This window comes from Xenopus laevis, chromosome 2L, assembly GCF_017654675.1.
Source record: "Xenopus laevis strain J_2021 chromosome 2L, Xenopus_laevis_v10.1, whole genome shotgun sequence".
Lineage (NCBI taxonomy): Eukaryota > Metazoa > Chordata > Amphibia > Anura > Pipidae > Xenopus > Xenopus laevis.
In genome coordinates this window covers 44,079,527-44,094,318 of record NC_054373.1, presented here as the reverse complement: position 1 = coordinate 44,094,318, position 14,792 = coordinate 44,079,527, and the positions used below count along the sequence as shown (strand labels likewise).

Below are 14,792 nucleotides of genomic sequence, written 5' to 3'. Positions count from 1 at the left end.
CTGCTATCTGGTTACCTTCCCATTGTTCTTTTGTTTGGCTGCTGGGGGGGAAGAGGGAGGGAGGTGATATCACTCCAACTTGCAGTACAGCAGTAAAGAGTGACTAAAGTTTATCAGAGCACAAGTCACATGACTTGGGGCAGCTGGGAAATTGACAATATGTCTAGCCCCATGTCAGATTTCAAAATTTAATATAAAAAAATTCTGTTTGCTCTTTTGAGAAATGGATTTCAGTGCAGGAGCAGCACTATTTTTTAAAAGTTTTTATTTTTCAATTTCAAAAAACCAAAAAAAAAGGGGGGGAGGGGGGGTACAGAAGGAAAGAGGGGAGGGGGGATTCAGGTACAAACAAATCACAAGAGGTATCACATCACATAACCATTCTCACAGACAATTTGCAAGTCACAGCAGTGCACTAGAGAAGAGGTTGGGTACAATCAACTAAGTTCCAGCAACCACGGCAGACATTAAGAGTTGGCCTCCGTCCACTCATCCCAAATCTTCTCATACTTGCTCGGGCACCCTCTAGCTAGATACGTCAATTGTATGAGTGGGAGATGTTTGTTTATTAGGTCGAGCCAGAATTGGAGGGAAGGTGGTTGCGGATCCATCCACTTCATAAGTAAGGCTTTCCTCGCATAAAACAGCAAGGATCGCCACAGATCCTTTTTGGCATTTATCGGAACTACATCATCTATCACCCCTAGTATACAGACCTGCGGAGACATTATCTTGGGGAAGGTAGTTTTGTCTTGTATATGGGACATAACTCTATTCCAGTAGTTACTGATTTGAGGACAATTCCACAAGGAGCAGCACTATTAACTGATTCATTTTGTTTTTTGTTTTTTTTCCCATGACCGTATCCCTTTAATGTTTAAAAAATTTTTTAGTCGATTTAGGGTAGGACTCCATGAGCGTTTTCAGCGCAATCAGACACGCTGCGACAAAGCACATGCGACAAAAAATAAGGTAAGTAATAGAATTGTCGCTTTGTTGATCCTACACGTCACGACTGTCTGATGCAGACGCATCATGCAGGGTTTGATTTCATTTGAATTTCATTAAAGAACTCTGAATCTAAACTAGTGATGTGCATGCCGACCCGCACCCAACTCTAACCAGCCCTCCCTTGACCCGTGCCCGCATCAGTCTTCCGTGTTGCTTTTATAGACCCGCGCCGCCCCGCTGATGTCACAAAAGGGGCGGGGCAAGCAGGTGCAGTGTCTATAAAAGACAAAGTAGGAAGCTGCCATTTGACATAGGGGGGCTGGGAGAGCAGGAGAAGAGCTCCTGCGAGGAAGCGTGTGAGCTCTGCCGGAACTCCCGTATTGGGCCGGCGCGCACATCACTACTCTGAACTGTATGGGGAGGTGTGACAAATGAAGTTGTTGCTCAAAATGAAACATGTGAAACCAATGTAGGAGTTTGCAAAAAAAAAAAAGTCTTATCCAGTTGCATGATGGGAAAAGGTTTGTGGTCAGCTAAGACCAAGAATTTAAGTCTAGAATTTGAAAGAATATGCATGGCACAACCCTAACGCTTATGACACCTCATACTTACAGTAAAGTATGGAGGTGTTTTAATGCAAAAAAAGCTACTGCAAAAAACCAACATCTATTCCCTTCTTTGTCACCTCTGTTTCACAATATTTATTTTTGTGCATCATGTAACTCTGAATTACTGGCAAAGTTAACACTTGTATGAGTAATATTCTTCTACTGTTAATCAAGCGGAGACTCTATATAGGGATAGAGATCACTGAAAAATGGATAACAGTTAAAATATTTTATGCGTTTTTTAGAGCTCCTAACTATAAAGCTTGTAACCATCTCGTCTGTACGTTTAACACAGGGGTTGTTGCTTTGTCGGCCTCTTCACTGTAAAATTGTGTTCTGGCTGATGGGTTATAATTGTACTTTGGATGAAGTCCATCTAGACAGCTGCATCCACAGCAGGCTTTTAGTGTTTAACTCTGGCAGAAACTGTGTATACTGTCTCCTTACTTCCAAACCCCAAGCTAACATTTTATTCATTTGCAAAGAACCCCTTTCAGAAACTAAGCCACGTCAGAAACTGCAGTGTTACCATTTGAGGAAAGATTCAATTAACAACAATGCTGCATTTTTTATATTTGATTTTGCTATTTTCATTTGCCTATATAAATCTGTTTATATGAAAACTTTAATTGTTTTGTATTTAATCCTACCCTTGTTCACCTTCAAACAATTTTTCAGTTCAGTAGGTTTCAGATGGTTCACCAGAAATAATGACTTTTTCCAATTACCTTCTTTTTTTTTTTTATTTGTGGCAGTTTTTCTATTATTGAAGTGTAAAGTTTAATTTTTCACCTTCTAAAGCATCTCTGGGAGGGGGGTCGCCGACTCTCTAAACTGTTCTAAATTGATACATTTAGTTGACAAATTTATCTTTGCCCCTGCTGAGCAGAATCCCTGAGTTAGAGTCCTGTGCAGAACCAATTTCTAAGACTCGAACCGCGACCTGCAACCCGCCGACCACCATCAAACAGGGAGTGATGGTGCTGCAAACCGGAAGTGACGTCATCAAAAGTGGGCGGGACAGAAACAAGTTTTGTAAAACTTTAAATAAATATTACATAAGATAAGAAATTAAGATGAGACCGCAACCCGAACCGCAGACCCGCATCTATACCCACACCTGAAAATCTTCCCCTCATTCCGCAGGGTGCCTACTTTTTTTGCGGGTAACCCGCGGGTACCCGACCTGCTGCAGGACTCTACCATGAGTTTAATTAAAAGGCAGCTGTTAGAATTAATACAATAGTTGCTAATATTCCAAAGATACTGCTGAGAAATGGATCAACTAATTGTATCAACTAAAATGTAGCAAATTGTAACAGTTCAGATGCTCTTGGATCACTGAGCTGCCAGATAGAAACACTAGAGACAAGAACATTAAACTTTAAACAGTAAAAAATAAAAGATGGAAATCAACTGAAAAAAGCCTGTGTTTATGGTGAACAATCTGAAACAACTGAACTGGAGCAAGTGTTTGGAAGGTGAACAACCCCTTTAAAGTAAATGAGACACTGGACGACCTTATACAGGTAGAAATTGAGATGATCACTCTGTGGCCCAGTAGGTTGGATATTGGCATGATTGTGATAAAAGTTATACTGCTTGAAAATATATTTCTATATTGTGCTCTTTATATTTTACCTTGTTAATGGACCTTTAAATGAAGACCTCACAGACAGCTAGGGATTGTCCAGAGTGGCTTCTGCTGCAAACTCTGTACTGTACTCAACAGGAATACTTATTGATATGAAAAAATCGAATGCTTCGAACACCAAGGAGGAAATTTACTAAAGGGCGAAGTGGCTAACGCTGGCGTGACGTCATTTCGGCACTTTGCCGATTTACTAACGGTAGCTGGCGTAAATTCGCTGGTGTAATTTCGCCAAGGAGATAGACTCTGGCGCAACTTCGCGCTCTAACGCCAGACGAAATTTTCGGTCTGGCAAAAGAGCGTTACTGTGTAAATTCACTAAGTTTTTGATTTTACTGACCGACCGTTACCTCTATCGCCACACTTGCCTTCGCCACCTCAGACCAGGCGAAGTACAATAGAGTAGATAGGAGTTCCTCAAAAAAAGTTGAAAAATTTTCTAAGTCCCAAAAAACGCAGAAGTTTTTTTCTATTTAAAGGGTGATAGACTGAAAAAGATCGTAAATTTTTTTTTGGGGTACCCTCCTTATATATACATATGGCACCTAAACTATACTGTGGGCACGTGTAGGGCATTATAACAATTTTATTAAGGTTCCTTGGCCTTGTGTAGTATAATGTATTTGCTGCAGCATAAATCTGACCTTGTTCAGGTATGAGATCCCTTATCCAAAAAGCTCCAAATTACTGGAAAGCCATCCTGCATAGACTCCATTTTAATCAAATAATTCGATATTTTAAAAGGTATTTCCTTTATCGCTCAGTAATAAAACAGTACCTTGCACTTGATCCTTACTAAGATATAATTAATCCTTATTGGAGACAAAACAATCCTATTTATTTAATGTTTTACTATTTTTTTTAGTAGACAATGTTTACAGATCCAAATTATGGAAAGATCCCTTATCTTGAAGACTCAAGGTCCTGAGCTTCCTGGATAATGGATCCCATACCTGTACAGTTATTTATTTTTTGTTTGCTTTTGTCTGTGACTGTAGAGGATAAATGACATTTTAAAGAGTTTCTGTCATGATTTTTATGGTGTAGTTTTTAATTCTAAATTACACTGTTTACATTGCAAATAATTCACTCTACCATGTAGATATTGGTGTGTGGGCAGACATGTCAGGTCATTTTGTCTTTTCATGTGTTTCAGAAAGAGCCAGTGCTGCACTATGGAACTGCTTTCTGGCAGGCTATTGTTTCTCCTACTCAATGTAACTGAAGGTGTCACAATGGGACCTGGATTTTTACTATTGAGTGCTGTTTTTTTTATATCTACCAGGGAGCTGTTATCTTGTGTAAGGGTAGAACTACACAAGCGCTTTTACATGTGATAGCATCTGTTCCTACAAGCTGAGATGATTTGCAGGCGTCACGTCCGATGTGTGGAATGTAAGGTTAGTAATAGGATTGTAAATCATCTCAGCTCGTTGGAACAGATGTCATCGCAGGTAAAATCGCTTTTGTAGTTGTACCCTTAGGGAGCTGCTATCTGGTTACCTTCCCATTGTTCTGTTGTTAGGCTGCTGGGAGGAAAGGGAGGGGGTGACTGAAGTTTATGAGAGCATAAGTCACATGATTGGGGGCTCCTGGGAAACTGACAATATGTCTAGCACCATGTTAAATTTCAATATTAAATATTAAAAAATCAGTTTGCGCTTTTGAAAAATGTATTTCAGCGCAGAAGACAGCTGGAGCAGCAATATTAACTGGTTTTGAAAAAAACATAGTTTTCCAATGACAATATCCCTTTAAGTTGTAGAGGGGCAAAATAAAAAAGTTATTTAAAAGAGTGCAAAAAACTACTAGTTGCTAAGTTGTTTATAATACTTCTGTCTGCAAAATACTCATTGAGGTCTGCTGCCCCTTTAAAGATTATTGGTGTATAGATTATGCTATCTTAAATGGGTGGTTCATTTTTAAGTAAACTTTTAGTATGGAATAGAATGGCCAATTCTAGGGCAACTTTTCTATTGGTTTTCATTATTTAATTATTTGCCTTTTTTGTCTGACTCTTTCCAGCTTTTCAGATCTAAAAAGCAAATGCTCTGTAAGGCTACACACTTTATTATTGCTACTTTTTATTGCTCATCTTTCTACAGGCCCAGATTTGTGGCGAGGTCACATAGGCCCGGGCCAAGGGCGGCACATTTTCAGGGGCAGCATGCCGCCCAGCCGCATTCTCCTTTAGCAATGGGAGCCGCAGCTCCCCAGTAAGCAGCCACGTGCACACTTGCGATGGGATCGGGGCGCTTGTAAAAGTGGCGGGCGCTAGGACCTGCTGGCCTAGGGGCGCCAGGCACAGAAATCCGGCCCTGTCTTTCTAGTAAGGTTCTCTTCTATTCATATTCCAGTCTCTTATTCAAATCAATGCATGGTTGCCAGATTGTTTATAATGCAAATTGAAGAGCTGCTGAATAAAAATGTAAATAACTCAAAAACCACAAATAATAAAAAATGAAAACCAATTGCAAGTTGTCTCAGAATATCACTCTCTACATCATACTAAAAGTTAACTCAAAGGTGAACAACCCCTTTAACTTCAAAGCAACAAAAATCTCTAAGCAGCTTAATACCTGGTTCTTTTCAACAAGTGTATGGTTCTTATCATTCTACATTTATCCCCTGCAGGAACTGAAAAAGGACACCAAAAAAGATCAAAATAGTAAACCTCCAGACAGGCCTCCCCAGGGAATTTCCAACGGGAATGCACTGCTCTCAAGTGAAGCGGTTATCCGGAGTGCCGGCAGAGGTAACTTATACAATTCATAACATACTGTAGATCAAACTAAAATTAAATAAAAATATGGGTTTTATTTTTTCCATCATTTCACTTACCAGGTGTTCATTCGTGGCACTGTTTTATCCATTGCTCTATATCACTCTGTGCTTTCTATTTTCCTGACATGGCTCTATAGTAGTTTCCTCATTGGTACCATTTTTACATGCCTATTTCTTCCCACCCTACCAATGATTGAAATTGCAATATGGCAGTATTCTCATTCTGTGCCTTCCTTATAGTGGAAAGGCTGTTCTGTGCTAAGCCGGACAGTTGAAAACATTTCGCCATCTAGCTATCCCCTTCAGTTTAAGCCTAAAGTTTAAAAAAAAGCAAAAAAGTTGCACATTGTTCCATTAATGCTCAATGCATTTATAAATTCTAGAATTTGTGGCTGCGTTTTTTTCGCCACAGTTTTCTCAAATCTCTGATAAAAGATTCCCACTAACAACCTATGGCTGTATTTATCTCAGATTATATTCAACCAGATATGGTAAGCCAGGATGCTTGTTAAAGGAAAACTATACCTCCAAAATGAACACTTGAGCAACATATAGTTTATCTCAAATTAAGTGGCATATTAAAGAATCTTATTAAACTGGTGTGTATATATTTAAGTAAATATTGCCCTTTTACATCTCTTGCCTTGAGCCACCATTTCTTGATGGTCTGTGTGCTGCCTCAGAGATCACCTGACCAGAAATACTACAACTCTAAGAGTAGAACTACACAGGCGTTTTGAATCAGACACCCTCCTTTCCGATGTGTCATAAGGAAGCACAGGCGTCATGTCGGATGCGCCGAGCCTAAGTAATAAATATTAATGTTGAACAATGTTACAGCATGCGTCTGACACGACACGACTATCGGATGATGCTGCAACATGCATAGTTCGCGTCCGACAGTCGTTTCGTGTCGGATACATGCTGCGACAATGTCCGACATTCCTATTTCTTACTTAGGCTCGGCGCATCCGACATGACTCCTGCGCTTCCTCGCGTTGCGTTGGAAACGAAGGTATCAGATTCAAAACGCTGTGTAGTGAATCATACGATCCCAGGGGGCGGCCCTTATTTTTTTAAAATGCCAGTTTTCTATTTATAATTACCCAATGGCACATACTACTAGAAATGTATATTATTATGAAAATGGTTTATTTACATGAAGCAGGGTTTTACATATGAGCTGTTTTATGTAATATCTTTTATAGAGACCTACATTGTTTGAGGGGTATAGTTTTCCTTTAACAGCTATCAGGCTGTACAGATCTGTAAATAACTTGGCCTCATTGCCACATAATGGGAAGTATATCGTCTTTGCTCAAGAGCATTTAGTTTGCATTATAGGGTCGGTTAGATGCAAACTGAGCTCTGGCTTACATTATGGCAACATACTGCTAAATAATGACATTTACATGCTAGAGAGGCAGTTTAAATACTTATGTGTCAAGGTAAAGCAGAGAGTGTGAAATCTATTGGCACGTTCCACTGTGACCCTACAAACCAATGGCGTTTCTGTGTGATGAGCACGGCATATGTAGCACAGTTCCAATTAACAGTGAGCGGGTTTTCTGTGACATATCTTCATCCTGTGAGTGGGTAGTTCTGTTTTAATTGCTTGGTAAAAACATTGATGGTATTTATAAAATGTAATGTAGTTTATTTAATTTATCATTTTAGATTTGATTCTGTTCCATTTAAATGGTTAAGACAGAAATGAATGATTTAAGGCTTTAAACAGTGAAATTATCATCCTAGGGCTGTATCCTGTGCTAATATAGAAAATCTATTTGCGTGACCGGCCAGGTTGCCTAGAGCTCCTGGTCCGGTGATGCCCCTAGGCACTTGCCTCCTCTGTTTACCCTTAGCTCTGGGCCTGTCTCCAGGGTCAAGAATTTTCAAAATCTTCTTTCTACAAAAAAAAGCAATTTCTGTTTAGGAATAAATAAGGACACCCCCACATATTCCCAATTAAAATGACTCAAATCACACACAGGTGTATCACATCAGGTACACATGATTAGAACATCCTTACTCAGCATTTTGAAGGAGGTTTGCCCTATTATAACCTCAGACATTTAGTTGGGTCTGCTCCTGACTGTTGTTGTGAGAGTGAACACCATGGTGCTTCTTCAGAAAGAAGATTGTAGCAGCTTATCAGTTTGGTGAGGGATTTAAAAATATTTCAAATGAGTTTGAAAGCAGCCATTCCACTGTCTGGAAAGTAGTCTACAAGTGGAGGACTGTCAAAACAACTGCCAACATGCCCAAGTCTGGCTGTGCAAGCTAATTCACTCTGAGAGCAGACCTCAAGATGCTAAAAGAAGTCTCCAAAAACCAAAAAATGTCATCATGGGACCTAAAGCAGGCTCTTGCTACTGTTGATGTGAAAGTGCATGCCTCTGCCAGCAGAAAGAGACTGCATAACCTTAACTTGCATGGGAGGTGTGCAAGGAGGAAACCTTTGCTCTCTAAGATTTCTATGATGTTTCATCAAGGTCAGACTAAAGTTTGCCAGAGAGAACATTGTCCAAGGCCAGGACTTTTAGACTAATGTTCTTTGGAAAGAGAAGTCTAAAATTGAATTATTTGGACACCAGAAAAGAGGACATGTTTGTCGTAAACCAAGTACAGCATTCCAGGAAAAGAACATCATACCTCTGGAAAGCATCTTAGGACATCCTCAGGGGAAATCACTCTCCTGTATACAATCTCCTAAAGCAGAGGAATGCAGCATTGCCTGCTTTTTCTCTCACCCACCCTGAAAGGCTGCAGTTGCGCCTCCATCCTGGGTCCTCGTCCTCCCTTCTCAGCCTTCAGCCGTCAGCTATTCCTCCTCAGCTCTTCCTCCTCAGCCCTCCCTCCTTGGTCCTCAGTACAAACACACTCTATCCTCAGCCATCAGCCTGGCTTAAAGGAAAACTATACCCCCAAACAATGTAGGTCTTTATAAAAAAAAGATATTGCATAAAACTGCTCATATGTAAAACCCTGCTTCATGTAAACAAACAATTTTCATAATAATATACTTTCCTAGTAGTATGTGCCATTGGGTAATCCTAAATAGAAAATTGCCATTTTAAAAAATAAGGGCCACCCCCTGGGATTGTACTATTCACTGTGCACACAAACATGCCAAACAAACTATACTTCTTAGGTCACATGAGCCAATTAACAGACAGAGTTCTGTCTTTTGCTTCCATACTTTTTCCTGTTACAGTTAAGAGTTGCAGTATTTCTGGTCAGGTGATCTCTGAGGCAGCACATAGACCATCACGAAATGAGGGTTCAAGGCAAGAGATGTAATAGAGCAATATTTACTTAAATATATATTCCAGTTTGGTAAGATTCTTTAATATGCCACATAATATGTATCTTGACAGAGCTATATAAATAAATGATGATGAATCTGTTGCTTTAGTGTTCATTTTGGGGGTATAGTTTTTCTTTAAGTGTGGAGGTCTGAGGCAGGTGGGCTGAGAGCTGAGGAGGGAGAGCTGAGGATGGAGAGCGTTTGTACTGAGGGCTGAGGAGGGAGGGCTGAGGAATGAGCCACGAGGGGGGGGGAGATAGCAACAGCATATGTGGGCAGCACGGAGGTTTGACTGCTGCCTCTTGGGACCAGTGAATATTATAAGAAGCGAGCCTGCATAGGAGAGCATATGCAGGTACTTGTGTTCTCCTGATGATGTTCTCAAATGCGTTCCATACATACCAACTGTGAAGCATGGAGGGTGAAGTGTCATGGTTTGGGGATGCTTTGCTGCAGCAGGACCTGGCCAGCTCACCATCATAGAATCCACCATGAATTCTACTGTGTGTCAGAGGGTGCTTGATGAACATGTCAGACCATCTGTAAAAAAAATTGAAGCTGAAGCAGAACTGGACCCTGCAACATGACAATGACCCAAAACATACCAGTAAACCCACCAAGGACTGGTTGAAAACTAAGAAATGGAGATTGAGATGCTGTGGGTGACTTGAAATGGGCTGTACATGCAAAAAAAAAACCCTCCAACATCTCACAGCTGAAAGAATTCTGCATTGAGGAGTGGGGCAAACTTTCTGCATTGAGGAGTGGGGCAAACTTTCTGCAGTTATTTCAGCCAAAGGGGGTAACTCTAGCTATTAGGGGGTAGGGTGTCCTAACTTTTTTTTTTTCAGAATACACATTTTTGTTTATCTTTGGTTTAATGAGTAAATCAAGATTAATTTTTGTTGTTTACCTTGACACATCATCAGTGCATTTATATCTGCAAACAGCACATATGCGATGTAAAGTTCATGCAATTAAAGAATGCAAGCTTACACAGGCAACATTTACTATGATGAAAAGTCCTGATTTGATTGAGCACTGTAATGGTTACTCTGAGCTTAGGAGGGGGGTTAGGATTTATAATGGTAAAATAGGAGCAGACAACTAGAGCAGAGTTTATTTTGGAACCAGCAATTCTATCTCTTCATTGGCTGCTAGACTGGAGGGTGTCTTAATTAATCTGAGTTGAGATGAACTGAGCATGCTCATGAGCCAACAGCCAAAGGAAATTCCTTAGGGAGGAAGCAGAGTGGGCTAGAGGAGGAGAAGGAATCCTAAGTGATTATGTGGAAGCTGCAACCTTACTATTGAACAACCTGAGTGGCAGGTATGTAGAGATTTCAAAGAGGCCTCTCTGTGATTACATTTTTGTGATTTAAAGAGCTCACAAGACTGTATATATTAGCACAGAATCAATATCAGATAGCAGACACATTCCTAAAGCTTTCTATATCCAGACTGCTATGTATAAGAACATCTGAAAGGAAATAATCTCTTCTGTGTATGGGGAATATGATCAAATCAATACAAAGCAGCAATTCAAAACAGTGCTCCCTCTAAGCATTAAGTGCAAGTCATCAATAGGATCTACAGTGCAACTAGACATGAAACAGACGTTTATTTAAATTCTATGTAAAGCAAAACACAGCACCACTCACAGCTATCCAACATGTTCCATGTTATGGGCCCATATATTATAAGTTTATTTTTTTCCACTATGTATTGAAGGGATATTCCAAGTTTATTTTTAAAATTGTGTATTTGTACTTTTGTAGGAAGAAAATGCATCATTATATTTTTTCCTGTATTGTACTCTGCCACCCCCAGTGTAACTTGTTGATCAATTAGCCAAGGCAAAACTAGTTTGTACTGGAACATAATAAATACAGAAGGCAGATTCAGCCTGCTGAATTTCTGCTGTCTGCTTCTCATAGTGCCAGTCTTTTTATTTGAATTCTGAGCTCTCCGCAAGCAATAACAAGAATTTCCTCTCCAGAGATATCACACACACAAATTCTACATTGTCGCTAAACTTTTAATATTTGATTTGTCTCTAGAATAGAACAGAATAGGTGTTAAATATTGGATTTGTTTTACTCCGTTTTAAGGTTCTTAGATGCTGTGAATTTCGAATGCAGTCTGTGGTTATGAGTTAATGCAGTAACAAGTGGGAAGCTTGCACCAGTTCTAATAGCTCATGGCAACCAATCAGGAAACCCGTAAATAGTATTCTTTAAAGGGGTTGTTCATCTTTGAGTATGGAGTAGAGGGTAATATTCTGAGACCATTTGCAATTGGTTTTCATTTATTATTTGTGGTTTTTGAATTTTTAGTTTTTTATTCAGTAGCTCTCCAGTCTACAATTTCAGCAATCTGGTCCAAATTACCTAAGCAACCACGCAATGATTTGATAAGAGTCTGGAATATGAATAGGAGAGGCCTGAATAGAAAGATGAGTAATAAAAAGTAGCAATATCAATTCATTTGTAGCCTTACAGAGCATTTGTTTGTTTGTTTGTTTTTAGATGGAGTCAGTGACCCCCATTTGAAAGCTGGAAAGAGTCAGAAGAAAAAAATCTAATAATTAAAAAGCTATAAAAAATAAATAATGACCAGTTGAAAAGTTGCTTAGAATTGGCCCTTCTATAACATAGTTATAAGTTAACTTTAAGGTGAACCACCCCATTAATTCGTTGTTATGGGTTATTAGAACTAGATGATGTCTGAAACCTTTGCAACAATGCCATATTTCAAGGGTTTTAGCAGATTTTGCTGCTGTTCGCACTCACTGCTTGCAGCACCTAGTGACAGAATGTACAACCTATGAATAGGATGGTAGCATAGATTGCTGTGAATTATATAAAGTGCTTTGAGTCTCTTTGCGAAAAGCAGCTGAAGGGGTAGAGAGCTATAGCAGAGCTGCCACAATATGTCCACAGCTTAAAAGCATACTTAAAGGGGTGCTTCACCATTAAGGTAACTTTTAATATGTTGTAGAATGGCCAGTTCAAAGCAACTCTTCAACTGGGTTTCATTATTTTTTATAGTTTTATAATTATTTGCCTTTTTATTCTGACTCTTTGCAGCTTTCAAATGGTCGTCGTTGACCCCTTCTAAAAAAAAACAAATGCTCTATAAGGCTACAAATGTATTGTTATTGCTAATTTTTATTATTCATCATTCTAATCAGGCCTCTCCTGTTCATATTCCAGTCTCTTATTCAAATCAATGCATGGTTGCTAGGGTAATTTGGACCCTAGCTACCGGATTAGTTAAAATGTAAATTGAAGAGCTGCTGAATAAAAAGCTAAATAATTCAAAAACCTTAAATAATAAAAAATGACAACCAATTGCAAATTGTGTCAGAATATCACTCTCTACATCAAACTAAATGTTATCTGAAAGGTGACCACCCCTTTAAGAAAAAGCATACATCAGAAAATTAACATGGCATTAGGTGGTACTAAAAAGGGGGTTTGAAGAGGCGGTGCTATATTTTCAAGTACATGTATGGGACCTGTTATCCAAAATGCTCGGGACCTGGGGTTTATTGATAATGGATCTTTCTGTAATTTAAATTTTCATACCTTTAGTCTACTAGAAAATGATTTAAACATTAAGTAAACACAATAGGCTGGTTCTGCTACCAGTGAGGATTAATTATACTGTAGTTGGGATCAGGCACAAGTTACTGTTTTATTATTACAGAGAAAAAGGAAATTGTTTTTAAAAATTTGGATTATTTGGCTAAAATGGGGGATGGCCTTTCCGTAATTTGGAGCTTTCTGGATAAGGGGTTCCGGATAACGAATCTCATATATACGGTAATGTTACAAAGATTTTACTAACGTGTAAAATGTTGCAGAAGATGTCGAATAGCATAAAACCTGTGAACACGTAATTAGTGAGTGTTATGATTAGGGCATGATGCCATGGTATAAAAGCTAGTGTAAAAAAAAAACTGGATAGCACAAGTCATCTCTGACAGACTGCAGTAAACAACTCAGCTCAAACTTTATTAAAAGCTTAATAGGATTATAAAAAGGTATATCATTTGTAAATAGCTCAATGCTGCATCTTTCCTGTGGATTAATTGTATGAGGGGCTGTCATTAGTGGTAGAGGCAGTAATAAGAGAAAATCTTCCAATTAGAAAGACTACAGTTTATTTATATAAAGAATAGCCTGACACCATATCGCTCCCACTTACAGGTGGTGACCCAGGATAGTGCGGATTGTATGGGGCCTAATTAATTCTAGAAGGCACCAGCCCATTGCTGTCCCTTACATGCCCCTTTAATGGCAGACACAAGCACGTCTTACATGGTGGGGATTCTAAAAGCAAGTGTTTTACAATATATTTTTTTGGCCTCCCATATAGTAGTTTCAACACTTGAACCAGTGTCCTGACAGTCTAAAATGTCATGTTTTTGCTGCAGTTGTTTCTGTTTTTATGAGAAATGTTTGAGATAAATCTATAGTTTGCGGCTCCTAGTACATGGAGCAGGACTGTAAGTCCCAGCAAGTGATTTTTGGCTAAAAACAGAAATTTGGCTTCCATGGCAAAATTGGCACTGGTTATCATTCCATAGGATCTGACAGGGACTGTACCTCCCTTCACAATTGTCAAATATGATGATTTGGGGTCGGGTACCCGCATAATACCCTCAAGGTGGTCGGGTTTTGGGGGAGAATGACCAAGATTCCCTAAACATGGGTGGTCTCCAGGTACCCTGACTGGGTACCTGAGCCAATTGCAGGCTCTCTTTGCTCCCATCTTAAAAGAACAGGTTTCCCCCTGACCTGGTTGATCTGCTTCTGGAGTGACATAACTTCCACCCAACCCATGATGTCACTTTTTTGGTTTTCTGTGATAATTTAGGTTTGGTTACATTTCACACCCCAGACAACTGACCCATATTGGACAGGTCTGCTGCTGTCTGTTCTTCTCTAACTTTCACTTTATTTTGTCATTTTTGTTTGTCTCATAACTCTCTTATTTTGTATTGTCTCATAACATCAGTTCTAGTGAAGTCTTAGTCCTAAACAGCGTATATATAAATGCATGCATGATGGTGATGTGAAGATAACAAAGACTTTGTTGAGCTGCACCTACTAAGTGTATTTGGGGAATTCAACAAGCGGGATGGATTAGCTTCAGATTCCTGTTTTGTATGAAGCCTTATTAACGTGAAAGGGCCCCTACAATCTGTCCATTCTTTATGAATTCGGCACTGCTCACAATGACTTCCCCAGATTGTATTGCAGCTGCACTATAGCTTTACGGTATGAGGCACAAGCCAAGTGAAAATGCTGACTACAAGGTTACAGAACCCTTTTTCAGCTGTCTTGGAAACGCTACAGATACATAAGAACTGACTGATGCAAATCCCTGATTTCCGCACTCATATTCCATACAAAGGATATCACAAGTGAATTGTTGAGTTCAGTGGAGCAGAGGTTTTATCATTTTTGCAGACTGATGG

At 39.4% G+C, this 14,792-nt stretch overlaps 1 protein-coding gene across 1 annotated transcript in view; it reads left to right on the top strand.

Annotated features, from left to right (window-relative positions):
- Positions 1-14,792, top strand: part of LOC108708009 (SH3 domain-containing kinase-binding protein 1) — a 225,220-nt gene that overhangs the window by 111,192 nt on the left and 99,236 nt on the right. Inside the window, exon 3 of the mRNA XM_041581798.1 lies at positions 5,845-5,965. Within this exon, the coding sequence (XP_041437732.1) occupies positions 5,845-5,965 (121 nt within the window). The remainder of the gene's footprint in view (positions 1-5,844; positions 5,966-14,792) is intronic.